We start from the raw sequence: 22403 nt of genomic DNA on the forward strand, positions 1-22403 counted from the left end.
TGGGAAAAGACAAAAGCATAAACAAAGGAATAAATAAGAAAGTGTTGCAAACAAATAAATGATATAGACCTGTTTGTGGGGAGCTTTTATCAGGACGACAGTCGAAAGCACCGAACGCATCACACTCTTGTTGATCTGGTAGGATGGCGGCTAGATCTTCTTGTCTGATTTCCTGAAGGCTCAAGGAGGCCAACATTTTGCTATCAGAATCGGAACTCTCATTATCAGAACTTGAACCAGTGGAGCCCCGAGATAGCGGCAAAGAAGCCATCTAAAAAACGTATATAAAATAAACTCTGCAGCTCAATATTTAATACAAAAAGTTACATATAACTACAGTATGTACTAAATTTCATTATTAATAATATCATATGGGGACTATAATGTAAATGCAAGGGTTGTGTTTATCCTATCGAAAGCTCCATGAATATAATCCTTTAGGATCACCTGTAGTAAACGTTTTTTTTTTTTCAAACGATACTATGCAATCTGATTTATGCGCAATTCTGAAGACAGCGCGTGACAGCCGGACGCCGACGCTTTTTCGACGCCTCGGAGAACACCCACATAGAAACGCGTATATCCACAAATCGTACACAGATCACGAAGCCCTACGCCATTTACCTTGCACTCGGCACCGAGAGTCGGATCGATAGGCCTCATGGATTCCAAATATACACACGCGTCAAGGGTTGCAGTGTTTTTACAACTACAAGGGACGATAATATTCCCAAAAGGACTCGGAAAACCGACGCCTAGTATGCACGAAAACAACTACAAACGAAAGTAGGATTTATCGAGATTAGGTAGTAAGTAGTTAGTTATAACGGACATTCAGTACAATCTATATAATAGGTACAACAACCCTTCTTTAACTTCCTCCACCACTTCTTCGGTTAACTGTTAACGCGTGTTTTATGCAAATTGGTAGCTTGTACGAATGTGCGTATAAAAGGAAGCAAGTGCTTTAGGGGGAGAGAAAAAGACAGGGATAAAACTGAAAGGGACAGGACGATCGTAGGGTGTCGGTATATTCCCATGCCCGTGTGCGCTGCTATAGCACAATTGCGTGCTATAGGGCAAAGGCGCCAGGTGTATGATGGGCCCGCACCTTCGATGTATGTATGGTTTAAATGGTGTACATAGTTCTAGCTAGCCACCAGGTGGTTAAATAAACGCAAGGTGTGGACAATTTTACAAGAAATTTACACGAATCTAATATAATGTCAATAATTATAATAAAAAATAATTTAGAAATTACTGTTTCATTCCGCATTAGTTTTTATCATCGTCGATAAAACGAGGGTACAAATCAGCATGTTATTAGATCATACCCACCACAAAATACTTTTGTTAGATTTATTTACAATTTCATTATAGTTTCTGGTCAAATGAAAAGTTTCCCAACAATCATCATTATATGTCTTCCTATTTTATAGCTATTAGAAGACTATTTTAATTTTTACGTTTATTCAATCAAAAACATTGTTAATTTCAACTCCATTTCAACTTAACATACCAATGTTGTACTTATTACTTGTTTTTAGAAGCGAGCACACAAAATCCAATTAAAAACGCGATTTGAATGAATAAATGTGGCAGCAGAATAGCGTGTGTAGGTGGTGATGTAATGCTAAAGTTTATTGTCCCGATGATATTTCATATTCGGTCGAAAGGCGGAGAATGCGAATGGAAAACGATATGGCATTACAAAGAAAAAGGAGGAAAATGTCACACAAATTTAGATTAGCATATCGCTCTCGAACACTAAATGTTTCAATCTTTAATGGCTAAGAAAAACATTAACAGCGACTTCAAGATTGTGTACTTAGTACAATATCTGCCAATATTTTATTGTTTTATCTTTTACAAAACTTATGAAGCCTTTGCGCAGATTTACTTGGGCGCGTTACAATGTATTTCTTCTTTACCTGGCGACCTTGACTTCCAGGTGTTGTTCAATTGATATACATATGTCTACCTAAACGTATATATATGAAGACTTCAACAGAAACAAGAAGGAAAAGTAATCAATCGAAGAATAAGAAGATGACGAGAAGAATTTCCAGAGAACGTCTAGGATTTGATAAAATTACTACCTATAAACCAATTACCGATAAAAAAAATTTAAAGTCATCGTGGGTTTTACATAAGATGATAAAAAATAAACAAAAAAGCGCAAGCTGAGTTGAGTCTTAAAAATAAATAAGAATTATGTTTAGTGTTTTATTTAAAGATAAGTTTTAAACACCGAAAGCTCAGGAGTTCAAAGCTATGTTCGCTCTGCTAAATGTCAATCCTTATTAACCGAGTTCAAACGTAAAATACTCTAAAGTTAACCACTGCGACAAGCTCATTTATAACGGGATAAAATTCATAATCAATAAAACGCTCCCTCAAATATATCCACTTTAAGAAAAACGAAACGATAGAGAAAAAGCTAACATTACAGTGGCAGATGATAGTCAGAATCAATTCCAAAGAAGGTTACAGGTCAGGATAACAAAGAAATCTCTAAAGCTTGATTGATAAGACTTTCAGTTTGTAAGTGGATATAAATATAAAGCTAAGATTTTCGAAACTAAAGGGCTGTTCGTAAATTAGGTAAAGCAAAATTAATCAATTTTTGACTCCTCTCCACACTAGTAATGGGACCCCAACTTGACCTCTCCCCCCTCTTCACTTTGTTACGTAATACGTACATTGTAAAAGTTTCAGGCTTCACTTAAAAAAGTTTTTTTTTTAATTTCCAATGATTCAATTTTAGATAAATTCTAAAACCCTTACAAGAAGGCCCGAGTGGACTCCCCCATTCCCAATTAACGTTATATAAAATCCCAGCTTCGAATAAATGGTTTCAACTCAAATACTTATAATTAAAGAAGCAAGTCAAAGAAGAACAATTTGGAGAGAAATTTAAAGAGAAAAGTATAAGAAAGTTGAAGAGGTAGTGTATTGTATTAAAGGCATTCATTGAGTTTAGTAAGCACTATAAACCAAAACATTTTGTGTAACAGCAACTAACATAGGTAATAAAAAATTGAGTATGTGTGAGTACTCCTATACCACGGGTGGAAACAGGGATAATTACCCATGCGCTAAGGATACGGTATTGACTTGCTGATATTTAGAATTAACGTAAATGCAGTAAGAGGTTTATTGCCTGTCTGGTATGTATGTAAGTGCACGTTTTAAAACATGCACCCAAGGTCGTTACGTGGAAGCAGAAAGAACATAAAAGATCCAAGAAGAAAGGCCACCATTCCGTTTGCAATAACCTGTGCAAGTGTATTTATTATAACCATGTACCTACATACAAGGTATACGTACAAGTAAATAAGTATGCAAATGACCGGGCACTTACAAAGGGGCATGCTTTGAAACAGCGGAAATTCGTAAAAAATTTTAAATGACATCACGAACAACGAAACGATTGGATCCATTTAGGGACGCAATACACACAAGAAATACAAAATGATCAATAATTATCCTTAGAGTTCGACGTTAAAAATAATATCAGTTCCTTTGCATTGTTATCTCGGGGTTTAGGAAACGTAGTACATCTACTATTCGAATTTTAAAGATGTCGCGGGGTAATTAAGGACTAACAAGGATAATAAAAGTTAAGTAACCGCGGGGCTACTGTAAACTAAGAGAGGAGAGCAATTATCGGAAAAAGAAAAAAGCATCAATACTCGCCTGCAAAATTTATTCGAGAAGCAGACCATAAATTTTGTATAAAAGATTTCTCAAGTAGGGATGCGAAAACATTAACGTAAACAATTTACATTTACCATTACTTCTGTAAAAAGGAGTAATGGTTAGTGTGAATTCATTCTAGTACTCTTGAAAAAGGCATTAGTCAATTGTAAGCACTTTCATTAGTAAGCAAAAGGGAATAATTAATGGAAAATATTTCCTTTACAAATCGAGAATTAAGTTAATAAATTACATATACACAAATAACAAAATTGCTGCGTAAGGTCCCGGGTTCGATTCCCGGCGGGGGTGTGACAACAACAACAATTTTTCCCTCATTAATTTGAGGTAGTTTGTAGTGGGTAAATAATAACAGATCGAAAAAATGATTTCAAATTAATATTGCATAATAAATTACAAGTTCAAAAGTCTTCTACTTGTGATTGACACTGGTTTCTGGACACCTCATGGGTAATACAGATTTCTACAGAACGGAAAACAATTCGCGGCGTGAATATCTCGGAAAAAATAAACTAGCAACATCTAACAAGAAGCAGCGGGTTTTCTTAATTTCATTACACGATCCATTTTAATAGGCACTGATCACAAGCATCTAATTCTGACATGAAAGAAATGCTGTAGTATAAAGAGTCGGAAATATGTACGTGTGGTAAACAAGAATGCTCTCATATTACAAAAAAAAGTGTAACAACACTTCCAAATTAGCAATTCGTAATAATAATAATAATATAAAAAAAAGGCAGCCATCGACATTCATCGTAAGTACTGCGGGCGATTGACAAAAACAGTGGCCAATGAACGGGCACAAGGTTGAGTTTGCGAACATTGCTCGGTGTTTTTTTTTTATGTGAGAATAACACATCGTCATCTCAACAGTACCGCAGTAATTCTGGAAGATTGGCATCTTTTTCTCGGCGTTAATAACGATAATTAGATAATTACAAATTTAACGGCAACATCTCCTGTCGCAAATCCTTCCTTCATCAAATCTGATACCTACAATATTTTAAAAGTGATTTAATAACAAATAAAAATACTAATAATTAAGTGTGTAAATGAAAATAATAAATAAATTAACGTATAAGGATGAAAAAAGCAAATAAAATTCAATACACAAGAAAATCAAAATAGAGAACAAGATTTAAAAACTTTTTTTTATGATAAACTAAAAAAGTACGCTAAAAACTCTTAAAAACAAAAAAGTACAATAAATCTTTACAGGTCGTTAGAACAGCTCAAAACCAAATACCAGTCATACATGTAAAACATCTAATGTATTGTGCCTATTACAACATGAGAGTGTTTGTGCGGTTAATATGCGCATAAATTACAATTCCACGCACACAAATGCTTTTTATTGTCTGTTTTAAATGTATTAACAACATTATTGTACCTTTACATGTCGACGAACGAAATATGCAAATTAATCTGATAATCATCCTCAGTGCTTCGACTATTACATTCATTGTCAGTCAGTAATGCTATTGATACATACATCAATCACATTATCCCTTGTAAGACCTAACGATCGAAGATACAAAAATTTGATAAAAACAGCCCCATTGTGGGACACCCTTATGCAATACTATGTTACAGTTTAAAATTCTGAGACGTAATAACCGAATGCTAGTATGGAAGCTTGCACGGTACGAATTAACAAGGCAAACCGAACAATTTCGGAAACACACCGTATCTATTAGTAGGAAGAACTGCAATCTGGAAGACAACAGTGTCTTGAGTTGCAATAAGTTAGTCAGTGAGAAGATTACTGCTACTTAAGTTGGATAATTGCCTTAAATTTGAGAAGTTGCTTTTGTCACTGTGTAAAGTTTGAAATCCTGGTGCAGAAGCAGTTGCAAGTGGATACTTTGATTATACCATTGAATTCATTATTATTTACTGTGTCATCAGGATAATAATTTGTATTCAACTACAATGATTACGGAGTGGAAGTCGTTCCCACATGATGTCATTATCAGGGGAGTACTTAGAACGCTTTACTACTTGTGGAAACCGAGCTGCAAACTCATGTCCCATCATCATAGGGTCGTCAGTCCTAAGACTGGTTGGACACGTACCTCCACTCTTTCCTATCCTGAGCTAATCTTCGCATTTCCCTAAAACTAGAACAACCCACATCCTTAACTATTTGGGAACAGTAATCTAACCTAGGTCAACCACTACCCCTCTTAACTCCTGTTTCTACCTCTAATATGTCTCTGACTAGACCTTCATGCCTGAGAAGGTGTCCTACCAACCCATCCCGCCTATTTTTTATTGACTTCCATAGAGTCCTCTGTTCTCCTATTCTTTCTAATACCTCTTCATTTCTAACCTTTTCTACCCACGTTATCCTCATCATTCGCCTATAACACCAATTAATAACAATAAAACAATTTTTGGTAACTGTTGCGAATAATCAAGCAGACAAACGATGATGGCAATGTGCAAGGAACGAAGTCACTTGCAATTGTTTTCTCGTCAATTTCGGTTTTTTATTGCTTTTTGCGAGTGAAACCGGACGTGGCGAGTAGACGAAGAAGGGTCTTCCTTCTTCGCAGATGCCGCGAGATAAAATAACCAACTGGCGCGCAATGGTAATGAAGGAAGTGAAGATTCGGCCCATGGATTCGTCCGTAATACCACCGTCTACTGACTCTTTTGTTTTCGAGAGAGAGACTAATTATTATCGGCCTCGGAAATCGGGGTCCGTCCCTCATTATTATTATTGTTATTACATATGTGTGTGTGTGTGTGTGTGGTTCTGCGTTAGTTGTACTACGATTATGTTTCTCGCACGCGGTTCTCAGACCTTCTATTCGTAAGTCGTCTCAAGGCCAGGGAAAGACCACATGCCGGGTATTATTCTACGTTCCACCTGAACACGATACTACTACCGATTGGGGATGGATTTTCATTTCACTTTTTCCCATCTAAACTTTTTATAATAACAGTGAGAAGCTTTTGCGTTGGTTGTTGAGTAACATTCTCTCATTTTCTACGTCCTTGCTTTGAGACGCAATCCACTTCTGATTCAATTCAATTCCCCCAATTTTTTTTTTACAAATGCCGCATCAGAACTAGCCGGGAAATTCTCCAAAACATACATACAGAGAGACTCTTCTGGCCGGAAGTTTTAATCTTTCAACCGAATTTTTATTTCTGGAGGTATGCCTCCTCCCTCTCAGCGAAAATATTTTTTTTAGTTTTAAACGAGATGAAATTATTCAGAGATTCTTGGGAGTCACCCCAATTCTTATTCCGGAAATCTCTTCACCGACCAGATTCATATTTTAATTAAGAACGCTTGGATCTGTCCCTTCACATTTCCCTTCGCCACTCCTGTTGTCTGCCGCCGTTCTCCTAATTAAAATAAATGATTAAGGCCCTCCGCTTAGAAGATTCGCAGCATAGTATGATCGCGAACAATCGTTTTACAGCTTTTCATTTTCTCGACTGCCGCCAGCGTTGGCGGGACGAGACAACAACAGAAAATGAAAAGAAAAACAAAAAAATATCTAGAGCCGCTTCACCGACAATAACAACAGGAATAATAAACCGTTTCCACCAAGTTTCTTCCCATCTTTCTGACAAATTAAAATATTCAAGTACAACACAATAAACATACATAATTTTCATTTTAAGGACTATAAACACAATAAGTAATTCTAGTTTAATTCTCGGCAGATTTTACCTGTCGATAATAGTGACTGTTATCAAAGTCACTACTGCTGTCCAAGGAATGGTGGTAAGTGCTGACAAGATGATCGACATACTCCCACACACCTTCGGCTAGCGCGCCCTCGACCTCGCCATCGACGACGTCCAAAGCGTCGCCACCGGACTCCATGTGTCTCACCATTAGAGAAACGCAACTTGTTATCACACGCACGGTATTAAATCGAGGAATAAAGTGAACCTACCGCCACCCACGCACAGACACAATCGATAGACCACTGTCGCCGATTGTGTTTTCTTCTTCTTGTTTTTTTTCTTTTACATTCAATCACCGTAACAGTCCCCGTACACACGTACTGGGTATTTTAACCCTTGACAAGAAGTCAATTAGCTTTTACAACACGTGCATGTAAGGTCGAGGTGTGCGAACCCCTTTTTCTCTAGCCCTTTCTGTTTGTCGAGGTTCTTTTACATTAAAAGCCTTGAAGTTTTCTACTTCACTTTTAAACGAGAATAGTAAAGGAAAAAATCAAAATACCAATCGTTATTCAATAAAAATTTACATTAATTTTAAAAATCACGTGCAGTCACCTTTAAACTTTACAAAATTTTTAAACTTTATAAATATCTTCTAGAGTTTTTGCAAAACAAATATTTCAGACCTTCCAATTAAGCCAAAGTAAAAAAACAAAGAATTTAGGTCATGGCAGTACTTCGTCCATTCAGGAAGAGCTAATAAATATGTATATCATGTAAACATGAAAAGTTTTACAAAGAAAAACAATTCTCTGCTAGGCATTTAAAGCTAATATCTTTCTACTTCCGCTATCTGGGTGTTGTGCGACATGCGAAAAGTTATTATTAAACTCTTTTTTTATCTATCAAATGAATAAACTGTTTGGAAAAATAATTATTTCGTTCACAAGTAAAACAGGAAACTTCGAATTGCTTTTCACAACCTCCACTTCGTCGTTATCTAAGTCTGAAATTGGCTAAGAGTAGTTTAAAAAATATCTTTACCACAATTTTGATTCACACACTTAATTTGTATTGCGCACCGAATAGTCAACACCGCATCGAAGAAATAAAAAAAAAAACAAAAGTAGGTAAACTTTTCATCCCCTTAAAGAGACAGAAAAAACAATTATCGCTCCAATAAATCTAACTGGCTTTGAAACGGAACGAAAATAATACAAATTGCTTTATCCCTCGCGCAGTAATTACTATCGCGAAGAAGAAGAATGAAAGAGCAACCGGACTGCAAACGGCGCAGCGCGTCGCTCCACCACCTATTTCTTCTTCGTCGTCGCTGTCGCTACTTCAACAACCGAAGCACCGAAGCTTCAACCTCACTCAATCCTCGTCTGAGTTGTTCGAAATGAATACGACAACACAAAAGCAATAAACGACCACGTTAAGTCACTTACTAGGTACTATTATTATTACCGTTGTCGTCGTTTTCATTCGAAAATCATTTTCGCGCGCAAGAATGGAGTGGATCGAGATTTAGAGCGAGAAGGAATGTGGTCGGTGTGCGATGTCGTATCATGTCGCAAGTTTTATTGACCATTAATTAACCGACTATTATCGCAGACTCATACACGTGTAACTTTGTTAAAACATTCATTCTCCAGGATAGAACTGAAATCAATAATCGCTCTCAAAATATTACATACACATGTTCAAAACTCGACCTGTTTACAAAATTTCTAGTCACAAAGTTGCTACCTAACGAAGCTCTATTTACTCCTACCGTATTCACAACGCACAGAGGAAATAACATAACAATTAAAAGAACACGGCCAGAAAAATAACGATATTGTTTCGATCAAATTGTGGGTTTTGTGGTTCAGATCACCAATAGTTGTAAACATTGTAATATCCATCCAATACTCGAAAGTAAATGAACTGGACACTACTAAGAGATTGAATGAAGCAAAGCCGATGGGTAGGGTGGAAGGCCCTCTTCAGCGTCCTTTTTGGAATCGTGGCTGGGAAAAGGATGATATAAACGAAATAAATAAGGGAAGAAGTGAAAGATTATCTATGGAACATTTTATTGTCCCATCATTTGCCTAAGTGATTCAGGAACACCACAAAAAAACTTGGACTAGATCCGATATCGAACCTGTGTTCTCCCAAATTCTAAGCTATGATGTAGATCTCCAGAGCACATCTCTCGGAAGTTTGTAACGTAATATGATTTAACTATATCATATTGTGATTTGTTGAAGAATGGTAATGGATAAAAACATATTATCCGTAGTTAATGATTTGGTGTCGTTTCTTAGTCCACTAGAGAATGACAATTAATGATCACCATGATCACAATATAACGTAACTTTTCATTTCGTATCTAAATTTTACGATTTATTTTAGTTCCCTATTTCACAACGTTATTTTCTTTTTCAAACGTTGTGGTCACATTGGATTTTCCTAAAAATATAAATATTGTTCTTGTTATAATCGTTTCAATTAATATGTATATATTTACGCTTACAAACGTTATAATTCAAATATCATTAGTACAGTCGACCAACAGTATTTTTTATTACAGCCTGACGTCAGTTACTAAGTAATAAGAATAGACTATAGGTAGCTGAAAAGCGCGGTATAAAATTATACACCGCATTAACGTGGTCTCAGGGCGAGCCAATTATAAATTAATCTGCTTTTTATCAAGGGGACAAACAAACGGCAAAATTGACAGGAACAAACTGAGTCCTTTTGTCTGGGTTAATTGCGTCGTAGGCAGACTAACAATTCGTTGTTGAAGAGTTACCATTTCCACGCCCCCGCGTGTTCTTCATAAAACACCATGCATTTACAACCTTCGTAACTCTTTTACTTTGCTTCTTGTTTAATGTGATGTATTGTGTAAGACAAATGTTTTATCGCTTGACCTTTTTAAATAGGAAATAACGCTATTCTGATTTTCAATAAAGAGCAATTTACCACCGTCTTAGGAAAAAATAAACGAATATTTTGCTATTTTTTGTGTAACCCAATAAACATTGATTAAATTATAACAGAAGTTATTTAGAAATAAATTGTACTCATGTTGTACAAATACGCATTTAAATACGTATTTGAAAGACTCAAAAAAAGACAATAATGGAACATTAAATCCAATTCAAAGAAATTTTATATTAAAATTCAAAGGTCATCTTCAAGAAGTGCACGACCTTTCTGATGGTCGTTTTCGTGATGAAGGTTAAACGATGCAACGTATTTAGAAACAGAATGTTTTAAAATCAGGAATAATAATTATATCGATTTGCGCAACCACCTAGTACCAAAAAAGTCACAAGAAAAAGGCATATTACACATAGTGCAATTACATTTTTAGTGAACAAATTGAAAAACCAAATTGAAGTCTTAAGTTTTATCGAAAATATTTCGAAGTTCTTTTTTAAGTTTACACCTTGTTTAAATTCTACACAAGTTATTTTTAATATAATGTTAATCGTGATCAAAATATGAACACAAAAAGGTACTGCAGTTACGTAAATAATTTTAAAAGAATATAATTAACATATAAAGGATGACTCACCTTTCTGGATCGCCTCGATGATCTCGTCTTCGTTTTCGCAGTTCCTTTTTGACCATTTGAACTAGTGGATGTCTCCTTCTTGACTACCTTCTTTTCCTGCACATTCCTCTCTGTGTTTTTTGTCACAGGCACCTGTTGTTTCCTTACAGCACCAGAGGCACTTTTTTTATTATTATCCGAGATGGTGTCTCCTAGTTTAGTGTTTGTTGTTGAATGCTGGGCCTTATCTATCTCTTTCTCATCTTCTTCTTCATCTTCGGAATCACTGCTGGAATCTGAGCTAGATTGAGAACAGGCACTCTCCTCTGATGTAGATGTCAGCGTACTATGTGGCACTACCACTGAGGATCCTTTGGTACACTCCTGAGGCACTGTCTTCGATTTTACATATGTTTTTTCTACAGGACTCGCACATGATTTTCGTACGGTAGCTATTTTTAAACGAAGACCGTTGGTCTGGGAACTGGTGACTGAAAACTCCGGGGATGAGCTCCCGGATGACGAACCTGCACTTGAACTTGACGTTTCCGAATCAGATGAATCTGATGGACTGCATGAGCCTGATATTTCACTCCCAGAATTCTAAAATAGATAGAAAATTCGTTTGCTTACTCCGTCAAAACAGAAATTGGTAAATTAATGAAATAAGCCTTAAATAAAGAAAGTAATTACTTACATTAGAATCACTATCCGAGTCACTTTCAGAATCACAAGAATCCTGGTGTTGGGTGCCTTGAGTCGCCTCTACACTTAAACCAGAAGTGAAAGCAGCCATATCAACTGTACTTGGAAGCTCTGAAGGTTCAGGATCTTCACTTGGTCGGTGTACCACACAGGACCAACCGCTCAGTAGGTCTGTAGGTCCTGATCCTTCACTGCCTGCCATCTTTTCTTTTTAAAGAGCTATTAGAAAAATACTGAAGAATAATATACCTAAATAAATAATAACATAATACAATGTTAACAAATTCTAAACTAACCTAACATTTTGGCCTTTCCAAAGTACAACACCTATCACAGGTTTACTATAAAAACTAGGGTTTCTTTTACATATTATGAATAAAACCTTCCTTAATTCAAGAAATTATAAAGGTATGAACACCTGCAGCAAAAGTGTTCTGAAACCATATGCATTTACTGAATTTGGGACAGAACTGACGTTTGTATTATCAGTAAATGAAATAAGAATAATTATTGTTCATGCTGGTAAGGGGTAGTAATAACACTTTTACCATAAAACGAATATTTCTTGGCGCCAAATGTTAGCATGAACTGCATGAATGGCCTACATTTGCATTTATAAGAAAACCGTTACATTCATGAACTGCAAACGAGTTTGAATGCTAACGAAAACTTGCTTACCTTTATGTTTGTTTCATACTTAATTTTCGTTAATTAGATCTTAGTGTGAAACGGATCCATCAATCTATTTAAGAATTCATGTTTATTTTTATTAATATTCGTAACAGTAGCAAGACTTCAAGATGGCTTCCAGATGACACTACCACAAAAAATGCAGTTGGTGAAGAAAATTTACGCTAAATCGCTAATGTGCTTATGGTTCACTTACTTCACCACTGTAACCATTACNAATAAAATTAAAGGCAAATTTTGGTGAAGGCGCCGGGACAATTCAAGAGAGGCTACAATTGAGCTGTAATTTTGGTTTAATTAAAGTAGATTTAGGAATTTTCATCATAAAACCATATTTTTTGTATCTAATGTCGTTAGGGATGTTAATTTATATATTTCTACAATATGTTAAATTACCATTCGAAATATAGTGTTTAGACAACCCAACATACGATAAATATTACAAATTCTAGTAGTGTAACTACAAAAAAACTAGAAAGCCATTTTTCGCACAGAAATACCTTTTTTATGTGAAACTCAATACTATAATCGATTAAACAACAAAATATTATGTTAATATAACTGATTAATTAGTAATACCTTTAAAGATATCTAATTCGAAAATTCGGTTGAAAACTTGTACATGTTTTAATTAGGAGCTCTTAAAAATGGATTTAATTACTGAGAATTACTAAACGGTTGCTGTAATCTATCGTTTTAATGTGGAGAATCCATCAATCTATTTAAGAATTCATGTTTATTTTTATTAATATTCGTAACAGTAGCAAGACTTCAAGATGGCTTCCAGATGACACTACCACAAAAAATGCAGTTGGTGAAGAAAATTTACGCTAAATCGCTAATGTGCTTATGGTTCACTTACTTCACCACTGTAACCATTACAAGATTATACAAAACACAGGCATTTTGTTGATTTTAAATAAAAAACAAGCTTTAAATTGCGCAACAGTCAATGTACACTTTTTCACTCTATATACATTAGGTACATTTAAATCAACCACTGCACCAACTGATGATGACAATTGTACTTTTTCTTAGAACTGTAAGATGGTGTCCTTGTCAAAAAAAATTGTACAAAAATCATGTAAAAGACAAATGCGAATAGATCTTTTATTAAAATTAATTTACCAATCATTTGAATATTCAAATTTTCAATAAAATAACTGCAGACTTTAATAAAAAATACCTTTCATTTAATTAATTGTAGTAAATGTAGTTCAAAATTATTTTTGAAAATTGCATTTGCAAGAATTATAACTGAATATTATATTTAATGTCTACAATAATTAATAAGTCAAACGTTAAAACTAAAATTTAAATTAATGGGACCTCAGGAAAAAACACTGCCACGCCATCTGTTGCCCAATGAGCTAACAAACTTCGCATTAGTTCATGCATGTACCTATCGATGTCGCAACATGACATACCGCGCATTTTTATTCAAATTCAAACTACATGTTAAATAAACAGTAATTAATTTTACACTAAAATTAATAATTCGTTTCGATATTATTAGCCGTTTTTGCCTTTGTGTTATGTGTAAATCGTAAGTTAGAAAAACCTAATTTCGTTGTTTAATTAGTTTCTTAAGTGTTATTTTAAGTTTTTGGTAAAAAGTTATCGTTTGTTTTTGTTTCCTTTCAGAAATTGCTGGGCTTTTCATTTATGAAATATTTTATCGCTAACAAGTTAAATTCAGTCTTCGTTCGATTGCTTTTAACAATCAATCATTTTCATGAAGTTTTATTCAGAATTCTGGTAGATATATAAATTAATAATTAGTTGATGTAGAAACAGTTTATTGTTTAGTAATTAACGTTCAAGCTAAAAGTTGATATTCCTTTTCGTGTAAAAAAGTTCCGTTTCTAGTAAATATCGCCAATCTTCCATGTGAAGAAGTTTGCTTAAGGAATTGGATGTGACGTTTTCTGTTTATTTGGAGACATAAACTCTAATGAAATGAGTAAATAATTTTTTTTACTCAAATATAAAAACCAAAACTTTACAGTTACTTAAAGCGCTGCCAAATCATCCAGAAAATCATTAAACTTATTTATACTTTTTCGATATTTGAAAGAAGGGGGAACTTCACATTTTCAAAGTTTCTTAATTTAAAGTACATAATAAAATCTGAAAATTCACTTGGCACATAACGTAGACGATAGAAGAATTAGATAATTTATATTTAATCAATAATTTATATAAGAACATAAAATTATTTGTACTTTTTTAATTATAAATTCGCAATTTTTGCTAGGCAATAAAACCGTTCTAAAAATGATTGATTGCATTATGGTCGAAAAATGTACCTTATCAATCATGGTCCTTTTATCATGATTTATTTTCATAATAAATTGTTATGAATTTAAATTTTGAAAAACGAATTAAAAAAATGAATTAAAAGTTTTTAAAAACGAATAATAAGCTTAAATAATACCAAATAACTTGTGACTAATGCTTTGGCAACGTTTCTTTCTAGTATCTTAGTTCTCTTGGAGGTAAAAACGAAATAGCAGTTGAGAGACTACTACAGTACTAGGAAAATGAAACTTTTACTGCTAATTTTCAGTTTTTCTTTAAATGTTGCGTGTGAAAGAAGTTCAAGAGAAAAACGATACGTCTTAGTTTATCCCTATGGAGGAACATATAAAGTAAGTTCATTTCTTTCTTAACAAAAGAATTACAACAAAAAAATAATTACATGCAATACATTCATTTGTTAATAACGACTGAAACGGAAAAAATTATTATATCTAGATGGTGTTAGGGATAGCAGTACCTATTCAAATTGGTACAAGGCAGTCATTGACTTATGCAATTAATTTCCAATTTCAATATCCCGTTGCACAAAATATTACCCAATTGCAATCGGGGTTTCCCCCTTCTTTTTCACGATCATTCCGTACTAAACGCGAAATATTATGGGACGAAGACAGATCGCTTATTTACGAAGGATTGGAAAAAGTATTACCCCAGTAAGATTTTTATACAAATATAAACACCTAAAAAGAATTATTATTAAAAAACTTTTTAGGTATGGTGTTAATGGTAAAGATTGTTTATGTAAAGCTATTTGTGAAAATGCTAGCGAGTCTTTTTATCACGAAGATAACGGACTATACGGACATATCCTTCACATTTTATTAACGTGAGTAAAAAATGTTTTGATAATTAATTATTACATTTTGAGTTTCGCTTTTTTTTTTTTAATTTTAGTCCAGATTATGGAGATGGAGAATTAGATAAGAACTTAGACGAAAAATATGCAGACGCAATGTACGCAGGTAGATACGGACTGAATTGCGCAAAAGTTTACTCAGACTGCAATTATAATATTTTACATATCATTTCAATGTTAAAAACATATTAAGAATTAATCAATTATTTCATTAATTTATGTCGTTACCTAAAAATTTAAGAATACATTTATTTCCGTGAAAGTTTTCGGGACAAAGTTTGGCATATTATAGACAAATTTTATGTATTTTACAGTAAAATAAACTGCTAAGTAATAAACTTTATACTTCTCTATTTAAAAAAAATTAAATCACATAAAATATTAAAAAAAAATACTGATTGGGAACAATGAAATTAAGAATATATTGGAATTTTAAGCCTGATGATGTCCTTTATTTTTTGAGGTAACATTAATGAGTTTAAAAACTGGTGGTATGCCAAAGAACCGCCGCTACAACGACATCTTTTTTTAATAAAGTTTCTGCAAGCATCTCTGCTTAATTCAACTAAGGAAGGAACTGTACTCTGGTGTAAATTTATGAACTTTTTAATATAAGCTTCCAAAGCTATACTCCAGTTTTCATAAGAACAAAGAAGTTTAATCACAAGTTTTCTTAAATTCACATGTATAAAAACAGTTCCATAGAAAATTGGGCAAAACAATGTTGTTGTTCGTTTTTGATGTGGATAAGGTATGTTCCTTTTTAGAACAGCTTCCATTTCCTCTTTAAACCCATATTTATTGTACACTTCAAATGCGGCATCTATTGTAACTGGTATGTCCAGTGATAGAAATCTATTAATTAATTCTACTCTCATTTTTGCAGGAATGCCATTTATTGAACATAAAGTCCAATGGTTTGGCTTCTGTTTAAAATATTTTCGAAATAATTGCAGTGAATCATCCCAATTTAATAATTCAATTGTACAAAGACCCCACTCTTCCCCTGGAAACTTACATTTTGTAAAAAGTGAATTTAGAAATTTTGTATTCAACAAGTGTTTGTAAAACTTTGAAAATATTGCGTTATATAATTTTGAATTCTCCCAAAAAAGAGCCAGTTCTAGTGTACAGTGACCACCAGGAGCAATATGATTAATATCTGCCCCTCTTTCAATTAATTCAAAAGCAATTGGATTGAAGCTGTTAATTGATAATAACAGAGTGCTATAACCATCGATAGTTATATTATTTAGGCAAAATTCTTTCTCCAATAATTCCAAAGGTATCCTAGGATTATCTGTATTATTAACAGCCATCATAAAAGGTGTTAGATAGGAGTCACACTTTACTGATGCATCAGCATTATAATTCAACAGCAACTGTACAAACTCTAAATGTAAATTGCAACAAGCCTCATGAAGAGGTGTAAATCCAGAACTGTCTCTTGCATTAATATTTGCCCCTTTTTCAATTAAAGCTTTGCCTACAACTGTGTAGCCACATTGAGCAGCCATATGTAATGCAGTCTCGTTTGTGGCATTACAAGTGTTGACATTACATTTTGATTCTATAATTTTTAATATAAAATCTTCCTCTCTCCTTAGAGCTAAACTCAACAGCAAAGGAGAATCTCCTGAGTAACTTAAAGCATTTATATCAATGTCTTGCTGCTGGAGAAGAAGATCCAATATTTCTTTACTGAAAACAATTATATTTTTAAAATGAAGTGAATTTTGCCGTGCCCCTACTTGTTGGTAATAACGGCTAGATGAAGAGGTGTATGACCATTGTTGTCTTGAGCAGATAAGTAATTTTTAGATACCAATAATTCCTTCATTTTATTTAAATCATTAGCAATGATGGTTTTAAATATTTCACCCTTGTACAAATCACCAATACAGCATACCTTAAGTTGCTATAATCAACAATGTTTTACTAAATATAACACAATTGAAGAAACAACTTACATTTGAATCATTTTCCTTAGTATTATCAAGGTCTTCTGAATCAGAACTCATGTTTTCACATCCACACATTAACAATAAAAACTGCTCGTTATGTTAATTATGAAATAGTCTCAATTAGTTTTTATTTCTATGTGGTGTTGCTTAGAAATTAAGTGTAAAATAATGTTGAAATTTCAATAAAAATTACAGGTTATACATAGAGGTTATGTTTATTTGTCTCTTCTTATATTCCAACGAATTCTCGGCCATTGATAGGTATATTCATTCAGACATCCAATTATTAAATAGTGGCTACTTAACCCAAGGAATTATAATAATTATAATANTATTTAAACTACTAAATAAGCTGAAATATTATTCCAGCAAAATTTATTTAACGTATGAAAAAAAATAGTTTATGAATAAATAATAAATAAATATGGGTCGGTATGAGGCATGAGTATAAAATTTACATATTCAAGGGTTTTTGAAAATAAAAATTAGATGGTTATTGCTTATTGTATGTGAAAGATTATAAACTCGACATTTGTTTGTTTACAAATAAATTTTTTATTACATTCATAGATAATTACATTTAAAAATGTCGCGCCAAGAGTGGTGTTCGGACAAACTTTCTAAATTATTACACGACGACTCCAGAATTCCTGTTTTACACGAAATTAAGGAGCATTTAAGTGAATTACCATTCGAAGAAGCTGTGCAAACAGCAAAAGAGTTTGAATTGCCTTTAGTGTTTGATTGTCTCAATAATTCAAACTCGTAAGTCATCGTTATCATAACCTTATTTTAATGTGAAAAGAATAAATTTCTATTAATTTTGAACAATTTCAGGGACCAAATAAACTTAGCTTGTGAAGTTCTGTCATTATGTATGTCCAAACTTTCCTTAGGAGAAAGCATAGACCGTTATTGTGTACCTCTAGAGAGGGCTTTGAATCATCCGAATCCTTCTGTGAAGCTCATGGCCTTAATGGAAATTCACCGCAACGCTTTGGACGAAGAAATTCACTGTCAGTTGTGTAGAAAACAAAGCCTTTTAGAGAGTGTAGTAAAATGTTTAGGAGATGATGATTTGGGAGTTGTTAAAAATGCTTCAGATGTAATACTTCTTTTAAGTTCCACACCAACTGGAATAAGGCAGTTAACATCTTCAGAGATGCTTAATGCAATTGGAAAAACGATGAGCATTAATGAAGTTATTAAACTGAGGTTTTATGAGGTATAATTTTGCAAAAAGTAGATAAACATTTATATACTAACAGTTTATATTCTACAGGTTTTTGTACATATTGCAGCAGAGTCTGATGGAACTCAAAGGCTTTTAGAATCAACTGGCTTGATGTCTCAAATATTGACTGATTTAGAGAACACAGATGTCCTCCTTAGAATTAATGTTATTGAGATACTTTCAAAATTAGTAGTTACTGAACATGGATACAAGTATTTAGAATCACAAGGAGTTTTTCAGAAGCTTTTTCAATATTTTAATGAAGGTTCTGATCAATTATCATTGCAACTGTGTGAACCAGGTAACTAATTCGAAATTAATTAAAATATTAACTTCATTTAAGAATAAATTTTCAGGAATCTTGCGATTTTTTGGTCATATGGCTTACTGGAAGCCAACAGAAGTTCTTTCTAAGTACCAGGTGCCACTGAACAGGCTGTTTCATAATTTAGAATCATCTGATTTTCCTTTGGTTGCTGTTTCCTTTGATATTCTTGGGCACATTGGGGAAACTAACGAGGGAAAAGTAGCATTAGATACTGCTGGTTAGTAATTAGTTTATATTTTTTGTGGCCTCTTAGATAACTAATTATCCAGGTAATGAAAATTGTGTTTCCTTTAAGGTGACAGAAAAGTATTGAGGGCTGTTGAAATTGTACGGGAGAGATTGGGCTCATTACCAAATGAAGTTAAGTTACGAGCAATGAGTTTTCTGGAAAATCTATTTAGAATGAAGGATTCTGATCCTAAAATTTCCAACTTGATCCAGAAATGGTTTAATAAACTGGGCGATGATGGGATGGATTTCGTTTTTAAATATGTGAAAAATCCATTTTCCGAAATTCGTTTAGCTGGTCTTGGAATTTTGAATTCCTTATGTGGACATCATTGGGGGCAAGAAAACATTAAAAATACACCTGGTAAAAATTATCAGTTATTCTTTTAAAATTATCATGTCCTTTAATTTTACTTTTATATTCGACAGGCCTTGTAGAATTTCTACTGGACAGAAGAGTAGAAACAATGAAGGAGTGCAAAGAGGCAACATTTGATATAATTTACTTGTTATCATCCAGTCCAGTTTTTGACAAGATTACACAATTAAGATTACAAGCGTTTGTCAAGGAAGGGCCGTTCCACGTCCAGGCAATCACCGAGGTTGCAATTGAAGGAGATTAGAAATGTTAATAATACCATTTCTCTGATTTTGTATTTTAATACTACTGATAAAATAAAATAAAATGGATTTTTGAACTGTAAAATGAGTGAACTAATAAATACTTATCACTTAAAGTTATTAGTTTAATTATTTTATTACGTACTATTGAGAAATTTGCATGGATACTTATTAGCATCAACATTTTTTTCATAGGGAGGGGCGAAAATACTATTAGTTACACTACATAAAGGTATCAGGAAGTAAAACTGGCTACAATAAATTGTTTTCTTATGTACTGAGAAAATATATGGAATTATGTGGCACTAAAAAATATCATTGCAGTTTTAGTGATGTGAAAGATGTTTTTGAGTTTTATACACATATAGGCAAATATAAAATTCGTTTGTGTTTGCATGTATAAAATTTCAAGGGGTGAGGGATTTTACAATATTGAAATTAAAATGAAAACATTGACATTTATAATATAATTATTGGCATATTTGTTTTAAATGGCAATATGACTACACAATATATAATTCTTGATAATACTGAAGATTACATCCCAGTTTCATGTTGTTTTAGGGATAAGAAAAGGAGAATACATTTGGTTATTGCCGTTTCTGCTGGTAATATTGACGAAAAACTGGGCGTTTTCGTGGAAAATTTAAAGTCGCAGGGTGTCCACGTAGAAGAGGATTTCGGAGTTGTGAGTCTTTCTATTAATGGCTTGCACCCTATTGAACAAAGATGCCTCTTAAATGGGGATGTAGGGAAGGGTTAGACGAATATTTTGGTGAGGGCATGAGCAGTGGGAACCCAGGGGGTCAAAATTAGTGGGAGGCCAAAGTTATCATAGATTAGGGCCGTACTGAAATCAGTTACTAAAAAATTTTATTGTAAATTTTGGTGTCCCATCACCAAAATTTACAATAAAATTTTTCTAAAACGAAGATTATAATTTATCTATTATTCCGGTTTCATTGAAGCAAACTCATGAATTTACATAAATAAGTAATATTTTTTTATGTAGACACAGTCAGGAATGCTAATTTGTACTTATCATTTTACAATTAAACTAAAGTTTGCAATATAATATCTAGACAACCCAACATACAACTCCAGTAATGTAACTACAAATAAAACTAGAACACGATTTTTTTTCATGGAAATACTTAGCTTCTTTATGTGAAATACTATCCTGAACAAACCACAAAGTATTATGTAAATATATTTTAAAGATCAGTTCTTGTAATATATGGTTTTTAACAGTTTAATTTAGAGCTGCTAAAAATGTATTTAGTTACTAATTACGACTGTTTAATTATGTTTGTTTCTTATCGTTTTAATGCAGAAAACAACATTCATGACAATACACAAACGTTATGAATAATTATTAAAAAAATTTATTGAAAATTCTGGTGGAGGCGCCGGGACAATTTAAAATAGAAGCTACAATTGCAATATAATTTTGGTTTCATTAACATAGATACATGAATTTTCATCACACAACTGTATTTTTATATATAACGTAGTTAGGAATGATAATTTATATATTTTTACAATAAATTAAATTACTAATCTTAATATAATGTATAGACAACCCAATATACAATATAACAACTCTAGTAACTACAAAGAAAACTAGAAAACGATTTTTCTCACCGAAATACCTTTTTTTTCTCTGAAACTCAATACTATAATCGAATAAACTATAAAATATTATGTTAATATAATTGATTAATTGGTAATACTTTTAAAGATATCTAGTTGCAAAATTTGGTAGAAAACTTTTGTATATTTATTTTTATTTCTATTTGGAATTGCTAATAATGTATTTAATTTCTCAGTACTAAGTAAATTGTTGCTGTAATCTATCGTCTTAATGCTGAAAACTAGAGGTTTATGAAGATACATAAACGCTATAAAAAATTATTAATAAAATTAAAGGCAAATTTTGGTGAAGGCGCCGGGACAATTCAAGAGAGGCTACAATTGAGCTGTAATTTTGGTTTAATTAAAGTAGATTTAGGAATTTTCATCATAAAACCATATTTTTTGTATCTAATGTCGTTAGGGATGTTAATTTATATATTTCTACAATATGTTAAATTACCATTCGAAATATAGTGTTTAGACAACCCAACATACGATAAATATTACAAATTCTAGTAGTGTAACTACAAAAAAACTAGAAAGCCATTTTTCGCACAGAAATACCTTTTTTATGTGAAACTCAATACTATAATCGATTAAACAACAAAATATTATGTTAATATAACTGATTAATTAGTAATACCTTTAAAGATATCTAATTCGAAAATTCGGTTGAAAACTTGTACATGTTTTAATTAGGAGCTCTTAAAAATGGATTTAATTACTGAGAATTACTAAACGGTTGCTGTAATCTATCGATTTAATTTAAAGCTGAAAACAAGATAATCTTGAAGATACGTAAATGTAACAATAATTATTAAAAATATTAAAAACAAATTTTGGTGGAGGCGCCGGGACAATTTGAAATATAGACTACAATTGAACTAAAA

The 22403-nt window shown here is 32.9% G+C and overlaps 5 protein-coding genes across 5 annotated transcripts in view; 3 read left to right on the forward strand and 2 right to left on the reverse strand.

Annotated features, from left to right (window-relative positions):
* Positions 1 to 12535, reverse strand: part of LOC108743254 (histone-lysine N-methyltransferase ash1) — a 29405-nt gene extending 16870 nt beyond the window's left edge. The window contains exons 1-4 of the mRNA XM_025974900.1: positions 12314 to 12535; positions 11628 to 11854; positions 10952 to 11533; positions 70 to 271 (exon numbers count right to left, since the gene is read on the reverse strand). Coding sequence (XP_025830685.1) covers positions 70 to 271; positions 10952 to 11533; positions 11628 to 11837 — 994 coding nt within the window. The 5' untranslated portion in view covers positions 11838 to 11854; positions 12314 to 12535. The remainder of the gene's footprint in view (positions 1 to 69; positions 272 to 10951; positions 11534 to 11627; positions 11855 to 12313) is intronic.
* A 1107-nt stretch (positions 12536 to 13642) lies between these two features.
* LOC108744052 lies at positions 13643 to 15721 on the forward strand. Its single transcript, XM_018479651.1, has 5 exons — positions 13643 to 13871; positions 14805 to 14976; positions 15083 to 15300; positions 15360 to 15473; positions 15542 to 15721. Exons 2-5 carry the CDS (start codon positions 14869 to 14871, stop codon positions 15693 to 15695), a joined length of 594 nt encoding a protein of 197 aa, XP_018335153.1. The 5' UTR covers positions 13643 to 13871; positions 14805 to 14868; the 3' UTR covers positions 15696 to 15721.
* A 100-nt stretch (positions 15722 to 15821) lies between these two features.
* On the reverse strand, positions 15822 to 17681 carry LOC108744051 (serine/threonine-protein phosphatase 6 regulatory ankyrin repeat subunit B-like). The gene is made up of 3 exons (XM_018479650.1): positions 17474 to 17681; positions 17255 to 17421; positions 15822 to 17204 (listed from the first exon to the last, which is right to left on the reverse strand). Exons 1-3 carry the CDS (start codon positions 17540 to 17542, stop codon positions 15917 to 15919), a joined length of 1524 nt encoding a protein of 507 aa, XP_018335152.1. The 5' UTR covers positions 17543 to 17681; the 3' UTR covers positions 15822 to 15916.
* Positions 17682 to 18025: 344 nt separating this feature from the next.
* Positions 18026 to 19994, forward strand: LOC108743008 (26S proteasome non-ATPase regulatory subunit 5). The gene is made up of 6 exons (XM_018478403.2): positions 18026 to 18232; positions 18305 to 18692; positions 18750 to 19002; positions 19058 to 19246; positions 19325 to 19621; positions 19687 to 19994. Exons 1-6 carry the CDS (start codon positions 18054 to 18056, stop codon positions 19878 to 19880), a joined length of 1500 nt encoding a protein of 499 aa, XP_018333905.1. The 5' UTR covers positions 18026 to 18053; the 3' UTR covers positions 19881 to 19994.
* A 349-nt stretch (positions 19995 to 20343) lies between these two features.
* The window catches only part of LOC108744053 (anoctamin-3-like), a 16833-nt gene continuing 14773 nt past the window's right edge, over positions 20344 to 22403 (forward strand). Inside the window, exon 1 of the mRNA XM_018479652.1 lies at positions 20344 to 20566. Within this exon, the coding sequence (XP_018335154.1) occupies positions 20378 to 20566 (189 nt within the window). The 5' untranslated portion in view covers positions 20344 to 20377. The remainder of the gene's footprint in view (positions 20567 to 22403) is intronic.

The sequence above is a fragment of the Agrilus planipennis genome, unplaced genomic scaffold (genome assembly GCF_000699045.2).
Source record: "Agrilus planipennis isolate EAB-ADULT unplaced genomic scaffold, Apla_2.0 scaffold19, whole genome shotgun sequence".
NCBI classification, from domain to species: Eukaryota; Metazoa; Arthropoda; class Insecta; order Coleoptera; family Buprestidae; genus Agrilus; species Agrilus planipennis.

What these genes read in the sequence shown, in the direction of transcription:
- LOC108744052 (XM_018479651.1), top strand. Translation starts at nt 14,869, where the DNA reads ATGAAACTTTTACTGCTAATTTTCAGTTTTTCTTTAAATGTTGCGTGT. An exon ending in CCTATGGAGGAACATATAAA is followed by an intron (nt 14,977 to 15,082) that starts GTAAGTTCATTT and finishes TATTATATCTAG; the next exon opens with ATGGTGTTAGGGATAGCAGT. An exon ending in ATCCTTCACATTTTATTAAC is followed by an intron (nt 15,474 to 15,541) that starts GTGAGTAAAAAA and finishes TTTTAATTTTAG; the next exon opens with TCCAGATTATGGAGATGGAG.
- LOC108743008 (XM_018478403.2), top strand. Translation starts at nt 18,054, where the DNA reads ATGTCGCGCCAAGAGTGGTGTTCGGACAAACTTTCTAAATTATTACAC. An exon ending in TTAAACTGAGGTTTTATGAG is followed by an intron (nt 18,693 to 18,749) that starts GTATAATTTTGC and finishes TATATTCTACAG; the next exon opens with GTTTTTGTACATATTGCAGC. An exon ending in AAACATTAAAAATACACCTG is followed by an intron (nt 19,622 to 19,686) that starts GTAAAAATTATC and finishes TATATTCGACAG; the next exon opens with GCCTTGTAGAATTTCTACTG.
- LOC108744051 (XM_018479650.1), bottom strand. Translation starts at nt 17,542, where the DNA reads ATGTGTGGATGTGAAAACATGAGTTCTGATTCAGAAGACCTTGATAAT. An exon ending in CTAAGGAAAATGATTCAAAT is followed by an intron (nt 17,422 to 17,473) that starts GTAAGTTGTTTC and finishes TGTTGATTATAG; the next exon opens with CAACTTAAGGTATGCTGTAT. An exon ending in CTAGCCGTTATTACCAACAA is followed by an intron (nt 17,205 to 17,254) that starts GTAGGGGCACGG and finishes AATTGTTTTCAG; the next exon opens with TAAAGAAATATTGGATCTTC.